General features: G+C 35.7%; 1 protein-coding gene and 1 long non-coding RNA gene across 3 annotated transcripts; one reads left to right on the top strand and one right to left on the bottom strand.

Moving 5' to 3' along the window:
* The first annotated feature begins 1,888 nt into the window (after positions 1 to 1,888).
* On the top strand, positions 1,889 to 22,240 carry LOC119481397. Its single transcript, XR_005205175.1, has 3 exons — positions 1,889 to 1,900; positions 20,309 to 20,328; positions 22,115 to 22,240. It is a non-coding gene; the product is annotated as an uncharacterized LOC119481397 (long non-coding RNA).
* Positions 3,679 to 19,474, bottom strand: si:cabz01007802.1. Of its 2 annotated transcripts, none has more exons than XM_037758183.1 (22): positions 19,317 to 19,474; positions 18,366 to 18,438; positions 18,201 to 18,296; positions 18,022 to 18,078; positions 17,877 to 17,942; positions 16,235 to 16,294; positions 16,071 to 16,130; positions 15,593 to 15,652; positions 15,397 to 15,468; positions 15,240 to 15,302; positions 15,025 to 15,102; positions 13,721 to 13,780; positions 13,560 to 13,625; positions 13,186 to 13,257; positions 11,130 to 11,207; positions 10,839 to 10,892; positions 10,584 to 10,616; positions 7,841 to 7,918; positions 7,714 to 7,753; positions 7,558 to 7,603; positions 5,850 to 6,264; positions 3,679 to 4,836 (listed from the first exon to the last, which is right to left on the bottom strand). In XM_037758183.1, the coding sequence occupies exons 2-22, from the start codon at positions 18,435 to 18,437 to the stop codon at positions 4,363 to 4,365; spliced, it is 2,100 nt and encodes a 699-aa protein (XP_037614111.1). In that variant the 5' UTR covers position 18,438; positions 19,317 to 19,474; the 3' UTR covers positions 3,679 to 4,362. The 2 variants fall into 2 exon arrangements, with proteins under 2 accessions (XP_037614111.1, XP_037614112.1); XM_037758184.1 differs by lacking the exon at positions 19,317 to 19,474 and adding an exon at positions 19,129 to 19,293.
* Positions 22,241 to 22,433: the final 193 nt, after the last annotated feature.

The raw sequence follows: 22,433 nt of genomic DNA on the forward strand, positions 1-22,433 counted from the left end.
TTTACATGATGATGAATATTTAGCTCTAATATGTCAAGACATTCAGAATGAATTAGTTTGCTCAGTGATTCCATGGTCTCATATTAATTAATTGAACCAACTCCAAATGACAGTGGTGCCCAAACTAGGGGAATAATCTGAGGGGTTACTATAATTATAGGGATAAGAAAGAAAAACTTTTTTCAGATTTTTGTCAAAATGTACTCTTACCTCCTCAACATCCCAAAACTCCTTCAAATGAAACAAAAGGGTTGAACAAAACATAACATATTTGATCAGCGCTGCCTAGTTTGATCAGAGTTCGCGAGTTTGGCGAACAGTGATTGACGGCCGCTGCAGAGATTTGCTCGGCTCTGATTGGTTGTTTTACTTTGTGTGCGGTGAAATCTTGCAAATGCCATTAGGAGCATTAGGAGGACACCAATAATTCATTTGTTGACCCACATATTCTTGTTCAGGTTGTTATTTGTAAGGTTTAGGTCAGAAACTAGCTTGACGAGCCAGACCCATTCCATCTTTTGTTCTTTTGTTGAGTTGTTCAACTTTTTTCCTTTTAACCCTTGTTGAAAGGAAAGTACGCATGCTTGACGTGGAATGAGTTCATCGAGTTCTTATCAGATTCTTCCTCATTCAAAAGAAAGTATTTTGGTTGTTTTTCCATTATCCTTTCATAAAGGTACCGGATGCCTTTTACTTTTAGCTCCCTGCCGCGGGCCTTCATGCTGTGTAGCCCATACATTGTGTAAATGATTTACCTGACAGAAGTTGTAAACAACATCTGAAATGGTGGATGGCCAAGATGCGATTAACACGGAAGAAGTGATGAAAAGGCGCATTGTAAGCCAGACTGGCCGGGTTGCATTTTTCTGTCCTTCATGCACGTACAAGTGCGTCACTCTCTGAGCACGAGGTGATCACGTCTCATCCAGCCCGGAATCCGGTTAAAAAAAAACAACAACTAAATAATCCTCTCTCACCGGTCTGTTTGGTTTTGACCTCCTACCTTTCACAACCGAGTCAAGTAAGGTGATAAAAAAAAGAGCTAGACAAATAAGCAGGAAACAACTTTTAATGCAAAGAAAGTGACATTAGTTCGATACGGCACAAACATATAATTAAAATTACAAGTTTCTTCATCCTCTTCCTCCTCCTCCTACCTCAGACATTGTTTCACTGTGACAGTTTACAAGTTGTAACGAGTGATGAAGAATCGATGTATTTGTGTGATGCTAAACATGCCTTAAACACTGAATCAAAAGAGTCAGTGTGTCAGAATAGCTGTTATCTCACGTTTTTCCTTTTTTCCAGCCTGTATATCGACTGTATAATGAAGTCAAACCACTCTTATTATTCCTTAGATGGCCGGAGATACAACTCCAAATGGTAGCTGACGTTGCTGTGGTTCTGCTGAAAGTGTAAGTAGACGACTGCTTATTTCATTTACACAATATGGAAACTTTATTCCAACTTTATTGAAGGTAACACATTATTCACGACATACTAATACTTAAAAAAAAGTCCAATCAAGTCGATTCACATTTCCCTTTTTTGTGTTGCGTTTAGTGAAGCGGAATCTGCATAGACGGCACACAGTTTAAATCACACAAATATCCCACCCTATACGTGTTTTGAACTTATTAACCGTATTGATCAAGGCTCCCAGTCTTGTCTGTGAGCTCGCCTGTTTCACTACAGACCAGCCATGAGGTCACCAAGGTGCATCTGAATGAGGCGAAACCGCTTGAAGTGGCGATGTCAATAAGACAGGTAGTGTCTCTGTGTGACAGCCCCGGTGTCTGCAGTGAGTTATGTGCATCTGACTGCACGGTCATGTTCACGGCAGCGATTTTACACACAAACTGTATGAAAACTACAATCGTACTTTGTGATTATATACACAGTATTAGAAGACAAAGTTTAGGGACGTGTCTGCAGGCTAGATCCACTTCATCATTAACATTCATACCAGTGTTATTTGTGATTGTGCCAGTGAGCCATAAGCACCGCTCAGTTGTAAAAGAAAATTCTGCTCGATAAGCTATTTCATCAGTGCCGTCACACCATCAAATTCCGGCACCCCCGGAGCACAGAGGAGGACCGGACTGTATGCTACCTACACTCGCGGCTGTGGAAATTATCATCTGATGTAGAAATCCACAACATCGAATAGCATTAAAGAATTGCAGAACAGAGCGTCAATAGTTTTGAATAATGTCTTCTGATATTTCACACAGGCTTAGTTTCTGTGTCTGAAATCGCGCAGTGAACATGACTGAGCAGTCAAACTCATAATTGAGACACCGTGGCTGCCACAAAACATTCTGTTCCAAACAGTTTCACATCATTCAGATGCCGAGAGACAAAGGGCTTTTAAGGAAAAAACTTACCAGACAGACAGGGTTATCTACATTTTTGTCCTTCATGCACAAATCATTGCATCACTCTCTGAGCACGAGGTGATCACGCCTCATCTAGCCCGGAATCCAGTTTAAAAAAAAAAAAAAAGAGCTAGACAATTAAGCAGGAAACCATTTTTTATTGCAAAGAAAGTGACACTAGTTCAACATGGCACAAACACAGTGAGCATACATATAATTAAAATTACTACAAATTATATAACAAATAAAAATATGAAATATATTACTACAAAACAGATCTTGAGACAAACAGAGTAATAACTGAGTGATTGTTTTTGTCTAACTGCCAGGCTTTGCTTTGGTTTTTGGTATTAGGATTAAGACAAGCTTTGGTTTTCTAATCACTATCCTTCATTCACTTGACAAGTCTCTTGTGTGTGTCAGAATAGCTTTTATCGCACGTTTTTCTTTTTCCAGCCTGTATATCGACTGTATAATGAAGTCAAACCACTCTTATTATTCCTTAGATGGCCGGAGATACAACTCCAATGGGTGCTGACGTTGCTGTGGTTCTACTGAAAGTGTAAGTAGACGTCTGCTTATTTCATTTACACCATATGGAAACTTCATTCCAACTATTGAAGGTAACACATTATTAATTACTACTAATATTTACAAGAAAGAACTTTATTTTGTAAGAAACAATATATTTAGTCTGACACACAGAGAACCTGGAATGTAACTGTCCATTTAAAAAATGTATCACACCGAGACGCATCGTCAGCAATACCATTGTTTTTCTATGGTACAGCGCGCCTGCCGTACACTCCTCTCTTGCGCTGCGTTTTTTTAGACACACATAAAAGTTAAGATTTGCAATTTTTCAATGACCATACAAAGTGCTACTAATAATATAAATATAATTAATATAAATATCTAAAATATAATACTACAAAATAGCTCTTGTTAGAAACAATTACAGTAATAATTGAGTGATTGACAGCCATGGTGCTTTGGTTTTTGGTTTTGGGAGTAAGACAGGTTTTGGCTGAAAAGGGTCAAACGAATGCAAAAGCCACAATGCGAATGCAAAACTGGAAGTGAGCAACAACGGATGGTGATAATGAAACGGGCCGACTATTGTCGCTGGCGGATTCCAGCCGATCCATATAGAAAACGTTTTTGACGTCCGTCACTCGTGCGTCTCACAGAACAGATACGCTTCCATTTTATCAAATGTATCAATCCACACTTCTGTTTTTCTAATCACGTTTAGTGAAGCGTAATCTACACACAAATATCCCGCTGTATATGTGTTATGAACTTATTAACCGTATTGATAAAGGCTCCCAGTCTGTCTGTGAGCTCGCCTGTTTCACTACAAACAGATTTCCTTCATTAGCTACGGTGGGCGAGGAAAAAAAAAAAATCAATACATACAAACGCTGTTTATTTCTTCTCATTGAGCCATGGCCGTAGCCAGCTATGAGGTCACCGAGGTGCTGATTGAGGTGTAACCGCCTGAATGTTTCAAACAGTTTCATGTCATTCAGATGCAGACACACAGTGGGCTTCTTAGAAAATAACGAGTGAGGTCCGGACCTCGGTGACCTCATAGCTGGCTACGACCATAGCTCCATGGGAAGAAATCAACAGTGTTTGTATGTATTGATTCATTGATTTTTATTCCCCTGCCCATCGTAGCGAGTGAGAGGAATCTGTCTGTTCGTTCGTAGACTGGGAGCCTTGATCAATTAATAAGTTCAAAACATCAATATAGTGGGATATTTGTGATTTAAACAACTGTCTGTGCAGCTTATGCTTCTGAATGGAAGTGCATCTGTTCCGTGAGACGTGCGAGTGACAGATTTTTGCATTGTGGCTTTTGCGCTGCAGCTCTTGGATTTGTGTTTGCATTGCGGCTTTTGCAGTCGTGTAGCAGCTTTGCATTCGCATTGCGCCTTTTGCATACGCATTCATATTGCGGCTAACCACTATTTGTCATTCACTCGACAAGTTTCTTCAGCTCAGACTTCAACATCTCTTCATCCTCTTCCTCCTCGTCTACCTCCACCTCTATCCCGTCTATGGTTTTCTGCAGCTGTTCCTTGATGCGGTTCAGCTCCAGCAGTCCGTCCTGCAGGTCCTTGCAAACTTCTCGAATCTTATCGGCAAACTCTGTCTTGGCTCCCGCTTTGAGCTCCTTGGCATCCTTCGCCAGGAAAAAGAGATCGAGAGCCAGGAAGAGACCCGACATGACTCCAGTGGTAATGCTCATCACCTGGACGGCTTTAGCGGCACCCCCCGCAACACTGAGGACCTGAACGGTACTAATCAGGCTCTCGGTATTGATCACTAAAGCCTTGCCGGCCCGGCCGCCCTCCTTCATCACATGTTTGATGTTCTGGTTGAGGTACTTCTTTGAGATGCTCTCGGCGTACTTCTCGAAGTTCCACTCCTCAAGCGCCACCATGCCTTCCTGTCGGGTAGATAAGGAAAAGGAGATTTTACATTAGGATTAAACCGCACAGGTTGTTGAAATCCAATATAAAGAAAACATTTAGTTCTGCGGTTGTCAATTATTTTTTCCAGATTATTATTATGCAAATTATCAAATCAAAATGTTGCTCTAGATTTTGGTTAGCATAAAAAAGACATTTATTAATCAGGACTGGAAAACCAAGATTCCAGTGTACACTTTAGAAGGAAATGCCAAAATACAATTAGTTAATTGCAGACTTTGATTACTATGAAAAAAAAAGGAGTCACAAAAGTAAATAATTTAGACTTTTGTTTCGAGATGTTAGTGGAACAAAAATTGCAGAGCTCCGTCATGTTTAAAAAAGGGGGCGTTATTATCTATGCTAGGGATGTCATGATACCATAAATTTAGTAATTGATACCAATACCAGCGAAATTTTACAATTCTCGATACCACTTCAATACCACAGTAAAAAACAAAAGTAAAACAATAAATCCCACGTACTTCAACATACACTCCTTTATTACCGTTTGCATACTAATTTTTGTTAGGAAGTTAAACAGATCATGATTCCCTCTTTTATATTGTTGTGAAAATATCTCCCTCAATTAAATGTAATTATTAAATTTTCTCTGCAAAAACTACATTTTGCAAGATTACATTGAACACACCATGATAACGTTTAGAACTACCTTAGCCCAATACTTTTTTTTTTTTACTTAATACTTTATTTTTTTACTAGAGCCTGAACGCAACATAATGTAATCAGTGGTACCTCCGGTGTTGAAATCGACAGGATGAGAGCTAGTTAACGTTGGCTGTAAGCAGCACAGTCCTACGCGGAGCTAACAGCTAACATTAACTAGCGCTCGTGCTGCTGATTTCAACACAAATATGTTCAAAGCTATTAGAACATGAGTAAAATGATCACGAGGTTACGTTTTAGCACTATGTATTCAAGCTTTGCATGCAACTGACAAACTGTCTGAAAAGCTGTCCTATCTCCTCACCTGCACAAACTCCAGGCACTCCTTGATGTCCTTCATCGCCTCCTCGTAGTCTTGGATAATCTTCTCCACCTTCTTGCGGTCGGTCTTTGAATGGACCGTGTCTGTGATGTTGGCCGAAGCGGATGCCACCCCACCTGCCGTAGCTATGCCGATGCCTACAGCCGTGACGATGAGCGACGCTCCTGCTGTGAAGGGCGCCAAAATGAGGCCGGTGATGGTTGTGACAGACCCCGCAACGCTGGCCACCCCTCCGCCCAAACTGGCCTTGACGGTTTTCTTATGGAAAAGGTCCGCCGAATCAGCCAAAGCGAGCAGCTCTAGGATTCGCTGCTGGAGCGAGGCGCCACGCTGGTTGAAAAAGCGAACGAAAAGACGAGCCGCCATGAAGACACGATCGGCTGCTTCTTCCACAACTCTGCGACAAGGAAACAAGGAAAATGTGTTATGGGAGAAACACAGGATTGTAATGCAACTTTCAGTATAAAAAGAAAGGACCAGAATAAAGTCATTTCAACCAAGAAACATCTATGTATTGTGTACAAGAGTGCAGCATTATGTGGGCACACTTTTGGTAAAGGTTAGTTCTGTGGACAATTGTTAAGGATAGGCAGAAAATAACTAATTTGTAAGGTAGAAAAACAGTTAAAACCGCTTACAGTGATCACAGTTACAGTGGCCGTGTTTTCCATTCAATTGTCAAGCGAATTTTAAGCAAACTTTTGAAATGTCACAAAAAAAGAAATGCAAATTAGGCGTGTTTCAATCAACTGGTTTGGATATACTCGGCTACAGCGTCGTTTGGTCAGAAGTTGGTGCTACAGGTAGTAATCTGCCACTAAACAGAGTAAAAGAAGTAGAGGTTGTGAACTGGAAACAAAACAAGTTGTCTTGGCCATCTATGATAGAAAATAGAAGAGAGGTTTTCAGGAATTTCTTTCAACTGGGCAACTTTTAATTGTTCTTTCATGTCATCTAGTATTGGCCATGTTAAATCCTGTCCGGAGACGGAGACAAGCATTTGCACGTTACGGGGATATCTGAGAAGACACCGACAGCGGAAACGGCTCATCAGTCATGTGAGATAAATGTTTGCTACGTCAGAATTTATTCGGCAAAGGCGTTTCCATTTAGCGCATTAACTCTTTTTCGCAAAAACCAACTCAAGCAAGTGTAAAAACTTTTTTGAGATTTATCGAATTTTGACGTTTCCATAAAGCTTTTCTAATGACATGCTTCAAAATGCAAATAAATATATGTTAATGGTAACACAGCTAGTGATCAACCGCTTATATGGATCAAAAACTTGGGACATAATCATTCCTATACAAATGCTATTCAAATAATTTGCTTGATTGCTAAAAACCTATGAGCATGTAATTAAACTAAACTATGCGGTCCAGTAAAAAGTGAAGCGTTTCATTATTTTGTATTCATGTAATAAATATTAGATGGTAATCTGCATGAGAAATAAATACAAAACTAAAAGAAATCAGTTATAATCATCACACTTATAATGATCAGTTTGACCTGGACAGACGACTATAAGCGGTTTCCGCTGTATCAATATAGAAAATATATTGTGATATCAAACTAGATTGTCTGGAATTTCAAGCATAGTACGGTGATACAGCTTTAACTTTTAGTTTTTAAAAAGGCATTCGATTTTTTTCTCTTAATATAGAAAAATAAATGCAATAAATTCACTTACTCTTCAGGTTCCTCCTCCTGGTTAGACTCATTCCACTCATCCCAGCCTAACACACAGGAGAGAAACGATTACAACTGCAAGTTATAGTGTATGTATAGTTAAGCAATAAGCAGGATCACCAATTAATCAACAAAACAATGTCAATATCAAGCATACCGTCTACTGTTTTCCACCACGCTAAAAGGCCTTCCTCATCCTGAAAGTGAAACAATATGAAATTCATTGTACAGGGAAATTAAATACACATAATGTACTATTATAAGACATAAAAAAATAAGCTTACGTCTAGAGGATCCAGGACCGTTCCTTCACTGGGCAGTGGTACTTTAGCCATCTCTAGTGTCTGAACTTCTACTACTTCCTATAACAGAAAAATACAGTATGCTGAATAAATTATGTCCAAAGAGCTGTTAGATAGTACCAAATACACACCATCGTAAAATCCTGTTCTGCTGCCATACAGTGGCTGAAAATGTTCAACTTGCTGCATCATTTGTTACCATTTGGCATGTGCCAATATAAAAACATTTCACTGTTCTATTAATGATTATCTTGGCCGATGGTCAATAGATTAACTATTAAAAGTAGCAATATCGCAATTTAAAAGTACTCCAAAAAAAAAGTCCTGCATTCAAAATCTTAAGTAAAAGTATGCAAGTACTATCAAGAAAATGTACTAAAAGTATAAGAGTAGTCATTATACCGTTGTTGTTACATTATTATTAATGCAGTAGCATAGATGCATTTTAATATAGTAGCTGGCTGCAGTAGAGCTATATTTCCATGTTGTTGGGTGGTTTAATTTACAGTCTAACAATGCATTGAATTGCATGCTCATAGGTTTTTAAAAATCATCGAGAAAGTAACTTGAGTAAATGTACTTAGTTACTTTCCACCACTGGTCCACACCAGGCTCCCAATTGTCTTATTATAGGCCAATTGCAGTAATGTTGGTAGTAATAACTAAACAATTAACAATTTGAGATGTTAAAAGAAAAAAATGTGTCTTCGTCCATTGCGTGGCATACAAAATGTAGTTCAAGGGAAAAGGACTTTCGAGGTTACCGACACAGAGACAATAGGTGTTTATATCAGGTGGTAAAAAAAAAGCTGCGCCTAAAGCAAAGGGAAGCCTCAAACTAATGAGCTATTCAAGCCTGAATGAGGAATTAGGCCTAACCCCTTTTCAATAGAAGATATTAAAATGTGGTTTATTTATACCTGTCCAATCACTATTAGATGGACCATATCGTGAAGTGTTGGATTACTTGTTATTTACTAGCTGTGGCCTACTTTTTTTAAATCACCTCTAATGAAGGCATCTGGGGAATTGATTAATTATTTTTTGAATCATACATGTTTTGGTGAAGTCATGTTAGGAGCTATGGTTCCATGTTTTGTACTCTGAATCACTTACATTTTGCCCCAATGGTTAATGATGTTTCCATTTCCACTTTTAAAACGTACGTCTTCGTGGGTTTAGTTAATCAGATATGGCTTTTGAGTTTGTAGTTACCGCAATGCTGCTGTATGTGCAACACATTTGATGCCGTGATCAAATAACAGTTTTTTCGACATACTACCATGACTTTTTTTTTTTCTTTTTTTCGACATAGTATACTATGACTTTTGTTTTTTCGACATACTACTTTTACTTTTTAATTTTTTCAACCTACTCTATGACTTTTTTCCGACATACTATACTATGACTTTTTTTTTCGACATACTATACTATGACGTTGCAAAAAAGTCATAGAATAGTATGTCATAAAAGTAATTAAAAAGCCATTGTATATGGTATGTCATAAAAAGTAAAAAAATAAAGGTCATATTATGGTATGCCAAAAAAGTCATAGTAAATAGTCACAGTGTACTAGACTAGTATGAGTATGAGCTCAGCCAAGTGTGCCAATACTTGTTATATTTTATAATGTATTTGGCCAATATCTTCACAAAATGTTGATTCTTAACCATCCACTTGTTTGCTTGGAGTTTGAATGTGCATGCCTGACACTTCTAATTGATGTAGGTATATTTCTTTCAGTCTTACAAGTCGCTTGTTTTTTTGTACCATCAGGAGCACCATTGAGTGCAGCGCAGCTATTACCACTAACAAATTATATTTTTCAAAAAACAAGATGCACAGTTTTCATTCGCACAGAGTGTTCTTATGCTCTTGCCAACAGGAAATGAAGAGAGGCATGGGAAAAAAGTGCAAAGGAATTCCCCTGAGAAATGCTATGTAATGGTGGGGTTAAAAGAGGACAAATGATTATGTGAGAGAAATCGTAGGACAATTTTTTTATTTTAAAAGACGTTTTAATCAAACTATAACCAAAGAAAAGGGACAAAGGGCCCTATTGCATGTGCAAATAAAGGCTATCCTTTAACCACACGCCCTTTATCAAAATATTGCCCTGCCTGGTTTATTGAAGGCGCCATACTGTAAGTTGAGCTGTGTATGGTTCTATTTACATAGTTTCATAATGCCACTGTGCAAACGGATTTGCATGCGAGTATGTCTGTGCTTGACAAGCACCAACTGTAATTTGCACTGTGGAAAAAACAGGTACACAGCAGCTCAGCTCATCGTTAGATTGAGGTTCATTTTCTATACTGCACTTTGATTCGATTTGGGTCTATTTATGACTGCACTGAAATTGTATTGTGTATATTTCTGGGGTTTTTTCATTTTATTCTATTAAAATTGTTCCTATTTTTATGACTGCACTGAAATTGTATTGTGTTTATTTGTTTTTTTTTTATTTAATTTTATTCTATTAAAATTTTTCCTATTTTTATGACTGCACTGAAATTGTATTGAGTCGATTTTGTTTTTTTTATTTAATTTTATTCTATTAAAATTGTTCCTATTTTTTATGACTGCGCTGGAATTGTATTGTGTCTTTTTTGGGGGGTTTTATTTAATTTTATTCTAATAAAATTGTTATTTTCATACTTTATGTAAAGCATTAAACTGTGTGTTTGAAAGGTGTGTTAAAACTGAAGCTGCATTGCCTACTCACCTGGGGAAGTGCCTCAGCGTCAGATGAGGAGTCCTGAGGAGCAAAAAAAACAAATAAATACTATTATTAAAAAATTGTAAACAGAAAAAAACTGCACTATGACATTACGATGGAGAAAACCTGTCCATTTAAATACATAAACAGCTAAATGTTTTTTTTACTTTAGAAAAAATATCAATTGTGTAAAAGAAAAAAATATATATAAATATTTGGATTGGACCCGTTCATTTAGCAGTATAATATGTTTACTAGCACCTTTGTTCCAGACCCAAACAATGCAGCAGGCAGAATCCTCTTTATTTTGAAAGTCTAGAGAAGAAAGAGCACAAATATAGGGACATCTTTACAGCCTCCAACAGTAAAAGAGCTGTAAATGCATCAGTAATAATACAAAAAAGGACAAATAGGATTCACCTTGACACAAGTCAAGTGAATTAAGTGGTCATAGAATAGTGTTCATATAGATAGATTTTAGTAGCAGCTTACGTCACATGTTAAACTGACTTAATTTGAATGTAACCTGATCTTAATCCCTGTTTTACATACCATAGTTCTTTTCTTTGGTGCCTCCGTAGGCTGGCTTTTCACCTCATAGCTGGTGTCAGCATCAGCATACCAAATAGTCTGTGGAGAAGTTGAAGGATTAGTTATTTTAACTACAGTTTGACGTAGGAGTTTATAACACATTATGGCTTCAAAAATGCCTCACATTGAATACTGCACATAAATAAGATCACAATCAAGCTTTCACATCGCTGCAAACTGACGCTTTATGCAGGGCTCCTGTGATAACAGCTTTGCTAACAGCTAGATTGTGTAGATTTTAGGGCCGTCAATCGATTTAAATATTTAATCGTGATTAATTATATGATTGACTATAGTTAATTGCGATTAATCGTAAATTAATCAAACATTATTTTTTTTTATCTGTTCAAAATGTACCGTAAAGGGAGATCTGTCAAGTATTTAATACTCTTTTCAACATGGGAGTGGGTAAATATGCTGCTTTATGCAAATGTATGTATATATTTATTATTGGAAAACAATTAACAGAAAACAATGACAAATATTGTCCAGAAACCCTCACAGGTACTGCATTTAACAAAAAACTATGGTACCCATAGAAACCATTGTCATTCACACACCTTGATGTCAAAGGTCAAGGGACCCCTTTGAAAATGGCCATGCCAGTTTTTCCTCGCCAAAATTTAGCGCAAGTTTGGAGCGTTATTTACTCTCCTTTTCGACAAGCTAGTATGACACGGTTGGTACCAATGGATTCTTTCTAGTTTGATACCAGTCTCTTCACTCTAGCTTTAAAACTGAGCCCGCTACAACCTAAAAATCACAAGTTGCGTTAATTAAGAAATTAGCGTCGTTTTTTTTACAGCGTTAAATTTACAACGAACACGTTATTATCGCGTTAACTTTGACAGCCCTAGTTTTTTTTTAATAGTGGTATAACATTTAGTGCTTGTTTGATTCACTGTTGTGATGATTTCCTGATAAAAGATCACCACAACAAAATCAGACTGACTTGGCGATCCTGTTGGAACAATGACGCAAATCATTCTCGTACATTTTGTAATTACCTCTCTGTGGAATTCAAGGCATCCTGGAAACTGTCCAACCAAAACCACTTTAGTTTTATCTTGAGCTGATGTACCTGATTAGACTCAACGAACTGGAATGGAGGACGAAGGATAAATAGAATAGAAGTGGGGGATACTATGGGTAGCCTGTAAGAAATCCCTAGAAATGGCTGAAAAAAGACATACCTAGTGTTGATGAATGGATTGATTTGGTCTACAATATTTATGTAATGAAGAGAATAACTTTTAACTCGAGAACCCAGAAGGATATCTTTATTGAATGTTGGGCAACTTTTGACCTGGTTTTGTGTAAACAAGCATCAGAAACATACTAGTGTAATCATTTCCCAATTGTCTATGATGTATACTATACATATACTTGTATAAATTTATATACTATACTTGTATACTGATCAAATTTGATTTATTTATGTACGTATTTATTTATTTCTATTTTATCATTACCATCATCATCATTTCTATTATCAGTTTTTTTGTTTTTATTATCATCATCATTTTCATGCTCGAAAGGTCTTTGTGTTCTGTGGTGTCAATTTTTGTTCATGTAGTTTCTGTTCATTTTGCATCTCTAAAAATCAATAAAAAAAAAAGAGAATTATAAAATAAAAAGATCTCCAAAATGAGCCTTTTATCATTCATTTTGTCATTATGAAACTTCATCATCAGTCCAGGAAGGAGGACATTAGACATTAATTAGGTTTCGTTCCTCTAGAACTGTAAGCGGTCTGGGATCGGTTGTTTTGGTCCGCACCAGAGTTTGATTAAAACAGACCAAACGTTGGCTTGTAAAAGCGCCCTTTAGAGAGTCAGCCACTGTTAAAAGCTGACTGTAAGATGCACCAGTTAGAGATAATGTTTGGTTTATTAGATTTAAGGCAAAATAAATTAATCTAGACCCTGTTCATTTAATAAATTGGTGGTGGGGGTTGGTCAATAAACAGCATTTTCAAAATGAATTCAAGACAATGAGATGGGCTTAAAAGTCTTACATGTCTCTCTATGGTGCTGTCATCCACACTGTCAGAGCTGGAGGAGTGCTCACTGTGAATAGCTTGGGTTTTCTGATGAGAAATAAGAAATAGATGGAAGAAAAACAAAAGTTTTTTTTAAAAGAAAGAGTGAGATAAGTATCAACGTCAAAAGAGCAAATTAATCGTGATCCAAGAATTGTTGCTGGCATCTTCTAGCTATGATAAACTGTCTACATGAGGAGTTAGGCGTACAAAAGCTGAAAGTGACACATCAAAAATGGATTCAAGCATCTTCATCAACATGGTCTGTGATGACAGTGCATCTGGGTCACCTCGGAACTCATTTGACCTTCTGCATTCCTTCCAAACAACACTGTAACCGTAACCCGTACCTGCGTCCTGAATGAGGAAGCTGCGTTGGGAACCGCGTCGTCTGTCTGACATTCTTCATTTGGCGTCTGCATCACAACAAAAAAGGGGGGTCAAACAAAACCGACAAGCAAAACAAAATCTTAAACTGACAAAGTTAAGAGGTTAATCTTGTGTACAGTACCTGAGCGTTGGACTTAAAGGGGTTTACTTTCTGCATCATCCCTTTGAACACCCCAGGGTTCTGAAATCAAAACAATAAATACACAAATACAGAAAGAAAAAAGGAAGTGAAATAAATATTATTCATCACATTCAGTTATATATGATAAAGCAGAAGCTGTAAAAAAAATAATCTCACTATATCTGTGTAGGTAATATTCAGGAAGTGGAGAAAAAGTAAAAGACAAAGAAAAGCTCAAAGTTATAATCACTAAATTATGTTCTTTGGCACCACCTGGTGGTCAGCGGTGGAGGAAGTATTCAGATCCTTTACTTAAAGTTGCAGACAGTAACTTTGAGCAAATATGATAAGAAGTTATTTTTTATAAAACTGTCACAAAATCATGTTCCTCTGTGTCCGCCTAATGGTATTTGTAAGATTTCACTGGCAGGAGGAAAACAACCAATCAGAGGAGACAGATCCTTTAAAGACTCCTCGGCTCTGACTGGTTGTTTTTGTTCAGGGGAAATCTTGCAAATGGCATTAGGAGCACTAGGAGAACACAGAGGAACATGATTTTTTTTTTCACAGATTATTTGTTTCATGCACTACTGTCAGGATATAGGGACCGTTTCCTGAAAATAACAAGTAAAAGTCCTGCATTGAAAAGGTTACTGAAATGAAAGTATGTAAGTATAAATTAGGAAAACATACTTTAAGTATTCAGAGTAAAAGTAGCCTACTCGGCAGAAATATGGCCACTGTGACTTTTGTATATTTATTAGATTATTATTACTCCTGCATCAAGGACTGCAACTAACAATTATTTTCATGATGTAAAAATTCGGAAAATAGTGAGAAATGCCATCACAATTACCCAAAGTGACACCTTCACAATGCTTGTTTTGTAGTACAAAATTCCAAATTATTAAAATAATTAAAAAGAAAAAACAGCAAATTTGTGAATCTGGAACCATGAAATGTTTTTCCATGAAGAATTACTTCTAAAATTACTATAAAATAATTGCCAATTAATTGGCTAAACATACTATTTTATAAGCTCTTATATGTTGTGTATGCAAAAAATTTAATTTGTAAAGTTACTTGAAGCTGTCAAATGATTGTAGCGAAGTAAAAAGTACAATAGTTCCCTCTGACATTAGTGGAGTAGAAATAGAAAGGCTGTTTTCTCTATGTGCCATTATAAAATATGATTGATTATTTATAGAAGCAAGCACAGATAAATGGAGCTCACACTCTCTCTCACACTCTCAGACTCCAATTTAGGTCATCGATGTGCATAAAATGTTAACATGTTGATGTACCTGCTTCTCTGGCACTTTGTTATTGTCTGATAAGCTGCCACTGCTGGAGGAGAGGTCACCGTGTAGAGGCTGGTTATCCTGGTACGACCAGACACAAACATAACGATAACAAACTGAGCATGTGAAGCAGGTAGTATACAGCGAGCACAGCTGATAAGAACTTTCTCTCTCCCACACATCCATTTAAGCGTCACTATCAGTATTATAACTGGTACCTTCGGCTGGGAGGATTTGAATGGGTTGACTTTCTGCATCATTCCTGTGATCATCCATGGATTCTAAATGATAAATATGTTAAACGGACAATTTTAGTCTATTTCCAATTCAGTAGATGCATGGACTATGTAGAGCAAAGCAGCAGATCATGTTTACCTGTTTGCCTGGAAGTTCCTCTCCTGTCTCTGGTGGATCTGCAGCATCGTTTTGAGGATCGCTCTTTGGCACCTGCAGCCAAGAGGAGACAGTCGGGAGAAATAAAACCTCATTTTTTTGCACTACTTTGTGACCTGATATTGCATATGAATATAAAAGGATTTGCAGGTGATCTCATGTTAAAATGGACAGGTACCTGTGTGGAAGACTTGAATGGGTTGACTTTCTGCATCACCCCTTTCAACCCACCAGGGTTCTGAAACACAACCACACCTGTCATCCTGTACTCCAGCAAGTAAAATATACATTGGCATATACAGACAGAAAATTTAAATATGTTATTACTGGGGACATTTTTTACTACTCCATCTTTTTATTTATTTTATTTACATTCAGTGTTTAGGAGGAGTTAAATCTGACTTCATCCCTATTTCGTAAATGTCCACGTAAATATAAAACAAGAGTTTGTGTTTCAAATTAAAGGGCCCATATTATGCTGATTTTCAGGTTCATACTTGTATTTTATGTTTCTACTAGAATATGTTTCCTAAAAAACTTATTATTGGCCATGTGTACTGGGGTTTATATTTAAAGATTTTTTAGTGAGTCTAACAACATGAAGAAGACTCTGGATAAGGGATAATAATCATCTTAAATTATCATGTTCCACCCACCTGAGTAGAGTCTGCAACCCCTCCCTTTTCCAGAGACTCTGAGGACGCCGCTTTAGAGACCTGCGTGAGAAAACCAGCCGGGTGGACGCCTTATTGTCCAACACATAATCATCATTACCATCGTTTCCATTATCACTGTCACACGCACACAACGCGGTGGTTACCTGGGAGGTAGACTTGAATGGGTTGACCTTCTGCATGACCCCTCGCAGCACGCCAGGGTTCTGAAATACAAGTTTCAAATACTTCAGAAAGTGATGCACTCAACTTATGATATCTTATAGTTGTATAAAAGGAATTTACAGCTGGGACACTGACTGAAGGCAGGTAATCGCTTAGTGTGAATAAAATAACAGTTAGAACCACTAAAGCCCCATTTACACTTGTCATTTCTAGTGTCTTAAATCCAGGTGAGATTTAAGACACTTTCATTCATACTTAGTAGGCCTGTCACAGGAACTACTTTGTCGGACGATATAAAATCCAAGAAATAATTGCGATAAACAACATTATTGTCATTTTATTTTTAGTATTTTATGCCACTTATATAACTATAATGGCATATTAATGCAAGTACAGCCTTTCAAAGAGCAATGAGCTTTTAATTATTTAATTATTTATTTCATATTTAATTTTTTCTTTAAAAATTATTGAAACCGATTAATCTATTATCAAAATAGCTGATGATTAATTTAATAGACAATTAATTGATTAATTGATTAATTAATTAATCGTTGCAGCTCTGGTCTGGGCAATGTCCAAGTCTTATAATGGTAGGGAAAACCCTGCTGTTTATTCCGGCATCATGTTGGTGACAATCATATGTACACAAAAACGCATGTGAACAGAACGGGCAATATCGAGGTCAGCAAAAAAAGGTTATGTCCATATATCGTAAGATAAGTCGATGAAGTAATTATCGTGACGGGCCTAATATTTAGCCACATAAATGCGTCTCTATTGGCCAGAACTCAGATCTGATTGCAATGAGTCTTTGTTTTCTCAGGGTGCATTTGGGCTGAACGATTTTGAAAATATATCTAGTTGCAATTATTTTGACTGATATTGTAATTGCGATATGATTTGCAATATTAGAGGGAATGATCATTTTTACATCATTATTCTCATTTTCATTGAAAAACATTAAAATAATTATGGTGTGATTTTTTTTGCGGGGATCTGTACCAAATAAATATGTTTTATTTAGTCTGTAAAATATGATGTGTCCCCCTTTTTTATTTTCTATTAATTTATTTGTTGATTTAATTTATTATAACTCTCGCATTTTTGTATTATTGTTCTTTTTTGTTATGTATGTTTTTTTAACTCTATTCTTTCTTTTTATCATTATTATTATTATTATTATTTATTTTCTAAATTTTATTTCAATTTTGTATGTTGAAGTTGTTTTCTCTAATGTACTTAATGAGTTTGTCTATAAGCTCATCTACTTAAAAATTGGTTTATAAACTATTGTAATTACGAACTGTAAATTTCATATATGGAAACAACCTTGAAAAAAGGGAAAAAATAAAGTATAAAAAAAAGAATATGATGTGTAGGCCAGGACATCTCTGCAGCACCACAATATTTAATTTAAAATGGTATTTTGACATATTTAACAAATATTGCGCCTCCTGCAATTTAAAAACTGCAGGAGGCGCGGAGAGGCTGTTGCAATAAGTGGCTAAATGACAATTATACCCGATATAAGAAGGAAAAGAATAATTTTCCCTGAGCATGCAGGTCACCCAATGTGTACCATACAGTGATGGATATGATACATGATATTTGACTTCTTCTCACCTGTGTGGAGTCTGTTCCCTGTTCTAGTGACTCTGAGGAAGCAGCTTTGCTGACTGCGGAGGGGGCCTGAATAAAGAACGGAAAGATTAAATCATATTTTACATTAAAGTACTCAAAGTTAATAACTAATGTTGTCATGTTTTACCTGTGAGGTAGACTTGAACGGGTTGACCTTGTTCATAACTCCCATCACCCCCGTTCTCTGATGTTTATACAAAACACACACATTAATTATGACAACATCAATGAACCAGGAAAGAAAAAAATAGGTCACGTGTGTCATAAGGGAAGAAGAAGAGAAGATATTACAAATGTTTGTCTCACCTTGGTTTTTGGGTTAAGCTCGCTTGTGACCTCACTGTTGGCGGTCATTCCTGCATCCGGCCGATTCAGGCTGTGCTGGATGGGGTTGTCTATATCCTGGTGATGAATGAAGGCCTCAATTAATGCAACCAACACATGTAAACAAACAAAATATACTCTCCATACCTCCTTGCTGGGTCTGGGTGGAACCACTGGAGTTGGGGCTGTTGAGCCTTTATCCCTTCTGAACACATTCATGCTGTAATACATGATGTATAAATATTAGGAGGCAAAAAAAAACATGGCCCCAAATAAATAGAAACTCTGACAGCTACATAGGCCATGCTATTGTGCTTTTATTTTCAGCACAATAGTACTATTGTGCTGGAAAAGACACGTGTTTTAAAGCCTTCATCAGCTGCCAAGGTCTTTGCTGTCCATTAACTCCATTCAAATATTTAACAATTTAAGGTATTATGTATAACTGGTAGACTTGCAAAACTCTTTAAGTAGGAGTTGAATGCTTTTATGAAAACTTAAGTTTTACTGACAAAATCGGCTAAATAATAACCATCATACAGAGCATTTTTTCAGTAGTATTTCAACTTTATTTATGTCACATGACGCGTCTGCTAGCGCACCGCCCACACATTGAAAACGCCTGAAATCTGAGCAAGCCAGTTAGAAAAGTTACGATATATTGGTACAAGAGATGCTTTTGGTGAACAAAAACTCAGCCGAATTGACCAATATGTCCAACTTTGTGTTAATATGTCTTTAAATCGAGTTTATACAACGTATGAGTTAGCAATAAGAAAGCAAACTCTTAAATTGGCTGAAATTTGAACGCAGTTTTGCCTGGTGGCGTTCTCACACAAAAGAAGGTCACATGCAGTTTCCAACAGAAATGTTTGACAACACAAAACAATGAAACGAGTAGGTTGCCTACCTCGATGTTGCGACAGAAACACAAAACAAAAAATGACAATAAAAATCGCTGAGTTGCAAAGCAACAGAAAGCTAAAGGAGTTTTAAAAGTTACAGCAACAAACAGTCCTTCACTTCCCCTTCATTCAGGAGAGAAGTCAAACCGGTTTTACACAAACACTGAGGCGGATCTCAGGAGAGTTAAGTTACCTGGAAGATATGTTCCTGCTCTGATTTCATGGAAAAGATAAGAGTTTAAAAGGTGAACAATGAATAGTTACAGGAGTGACAATGCTCCCTCCACCCAGCCTCAAAGTTGTGGATAGTTTAGTGAAAAGAGCGCATGTCCATGAGACTCATTCAAATCACCTGTGTTACCTGGACAGGAGGCGTGATGTCACTCCTCCAGGACCCACATTTTTTTATTTACATAATATTAATATGTAAATATGGAGAAATAATAATAATAATAATAATAATAATAATAATAATAATAATAATAATAAAACTAGTTAATCATATTTAATAAGTAATTAATTAATAATTGTATGTAGACAATATTTATATGTAAATATGTAAAAAATATGAATACAATAAAAATAATAATAATAATATAAAATAATAATAATAATAATAATAATAGTAATTAATAATAATTAATTCATAATTTTATGTAGACACTATTTATATGTAAATATGTATAAATATGAATACAATAAAAATAATAATAATAATAATATTAATTAATAATAATAAATAATATTTAATTAATAATTTTATGTAGACAATATTTATATGTTAATATGTAGAAATATGAATACAATAAAATAATAATAATAATAACAATTAATAATTACTAATAATAATTCATTCATAATTTTATGTAGACAATATTTATATGTAAATATGTAGAAATATGAATACAATAATAATAATAATAATAATAATAATAATAACACACCCACAGAGCTTTTAGAAAGGTGCCAAATAAAAGTTTGGCTTTGTTGTGAATTAATCATTTTAAAAATGTTGGAGGAAGATATTTGACGTTGTTAATGCTACTTAATATTTAATCATGAAATTTAATTACTGCTGAATACAAAATATTGAAATTTAAATACAATTTTCAAATTTTACTTTGAAAATCATTTATATATATATATATATATATATATATATATATATAAAATTAGGTTTTAAAGTTATATTGATAACATTTTATGTAGACAATATTAATACATAAATAAGTAAAAATATTAATAATAATAAAAAATAATAACACAAGGCTTATGAGCTTGCAAAATAACTTTTACTCCACGAAAGATTCATCACTTGACATGAATGTCTGAGTCTGTAATAATGCTAATAATAATAATAATAATAATGCAAATCATATATGCTACTTAATATTGAATCATGAAATTGAATTACTGCTCAATACAAAATATTGAAATTTAAATACAATTTTAAAATTTTACTTTGAAAATCTGTCTGTCTATGTGGTAACATTGATAACATTCAACCACTAGATGTCACATTCTCCCTCCCTCCCCGTTCCATTGCATTTAGTTCACAACAAATGGTTGCTGGTTCGTTGCATATTTGTGGAGTGGGGTGAGACTTATAGGGGGGAGGGGGGGTGGAAGTAACAAAAATGAATTGATAAAAATGGAGCGGTAAAAATGGATGTGAAATGAAAAATGTGAGTGATAAATTATCAAGTGATTTGATTAATTTAAAGGCGATTTGACTAGAAAAAATGTGATATAATGAAATAATAAAATCATATATGCTACTTAAAATGTATTCAGTAGCTGATTCACATTATTACAGCTTGTATTTGCTTTCACAAAAGAGCCTTCAACATTACTTAATGTATTTAGATCTGGGAATAGTTTGAATTACAGGGTAAACAATACAATAGCAATGTATGTATGCGACATAAACTGTCATTTCTCCTCTTTCTACACATACAGGAAGGCTGGGAGCTTCACCCAAGGTCAAAATAAGCAAACAGGGCATGTTGGCAAACAGTCTTTATTCAAAGATCCAGTGTTACACTAAAATATCCGGATACATTAAAATAACAAATTTTACAGATTCATTCCATTCAGGTTAAAATAATGCATGAAGATGCACTGACAAAATAAAGGCAGCTTTATCCAGTAAGACCAAAAGTGGACACTAAAAAGTTGTCAATTAAAACATACAGTAATAAAAGTCCTCCTGTAATTACAACATATTAACGGGCTGGCTTAAGGTAAAGACCATGTAGTCGGTCGCCCAGGGCGCCACCTTCTGGGAAGCTCGGGTCGTCTTCTTAAAAAAAAAAAAATGCTGGTGGGCGCCCTTCCTCATTTTCTGTATTGAGGTTAACAAATGAATAAATAAAGAACAAATAGAAAGAATACACTTTTCACCCCTGTAGCTGTCGTTGTAGTGAAACTGACTAATCACTTTTATGCCAACAATATCAGGGACCAATTGCTTATTTCTATTGTAATAAATAGTTATTTATGAAAATAAAAATCTTAATTCTTGTAGATTTTTATTTTCATAAATAAAAAAATAAAATAAAAAATTAAATATATATATTTTTGTCTTAAAACCATTGTTCATCCAATTGGATTCTGTATGAAGCTCAAATACATGTTTTGTGAAATCATTTTACATGGTAACACAATTTAAATGCAGAAATAACTTACACATAGACCTGTAACAAAAAGCTGTGACTCAACTGTGACTGTAACTGGTGCACCAGCAACCTACAGCTTCAAAAGCACATGACTTTTGTTATTTTTGTCTGCACGGTTTCGTCTTTTTTGAGTCTCATAGATTCTCAACTACTAACATTTGTTTGATTATACTGATATCTGATACAGGGATTGGACAAAATAATAGGAACTTAATAAAATTCAATACAATAGCCCTTTACTTTATGTTGAAACTGTGTCAGAGAGGCGTTATTGAACTCAAATGTTGAAATAAAGCCATCTGTGACCACAAAGCTACATTATATACAACATACAGTGCTCAAAGAAGTGTGCCAGTTTCCCTGTTATTTTGACCAGTTCCTGTGTGTACAGTAAATATTTTACGATATAATACAAATAGCTCGTTGCAGGAATGAGTCCTGAAACCGGGAAATGAGTTAGCATTTTAGCACTTCCTTTTTACTTCTGGTGATTGCAGTCACATTTCAAAAAAATCATAAAAGCGGTGTTCATTTGCTGAGATTATCTTGCTGAACAAAACATTTAAGTATCATAAAAGTCTGTTTTCCACGGAGCTTATTTTCTGCAATAATCCAAAACCCAATGGAAAAAT

The sequence above is a fragment of the Sebastes umbrosus genome, chromosome 22 (genome assembly GCF_015220745.1).
Source record: "Sebastes umbrosus isolate fSebUmb1 chromosome 22, fSebUmb1.pri, whole genome shotgun sequence".
In the NCBI taxonomy this organism is placed as follows: domain Eukaryota; kingdom Metazoa; phylum Chordata; class Actinopteri; order Perciformes; family Sebastidae; genus Sebastes; species Sebastes umbrosus.

Bases quoted from the DNA above. Each gene is read 5' to 3' on its own strand.
- si:cabz01007802.1 (XM_037758183.1), bottom strand. From the start codon at position 18,437: ATGAATGTGTTCAGAAGGGATAAAGGCTCAACAGCCCCAACTCCAGTG. The intron at 15,303-15,396 runs GTAAACATGATC...TTTATCATTTAG, and splicing joins AGGAACTTCCAGGCAAACAG to AATCCATGGATGATCACAGG. The intron at 13,781-15,024 runs GTACATCAACAT...TTTTGATTTCAG, and splicing joins ACAAAGTGCCAGAGAAGCAG to AACCCTGGGGTGTTCAAAGG.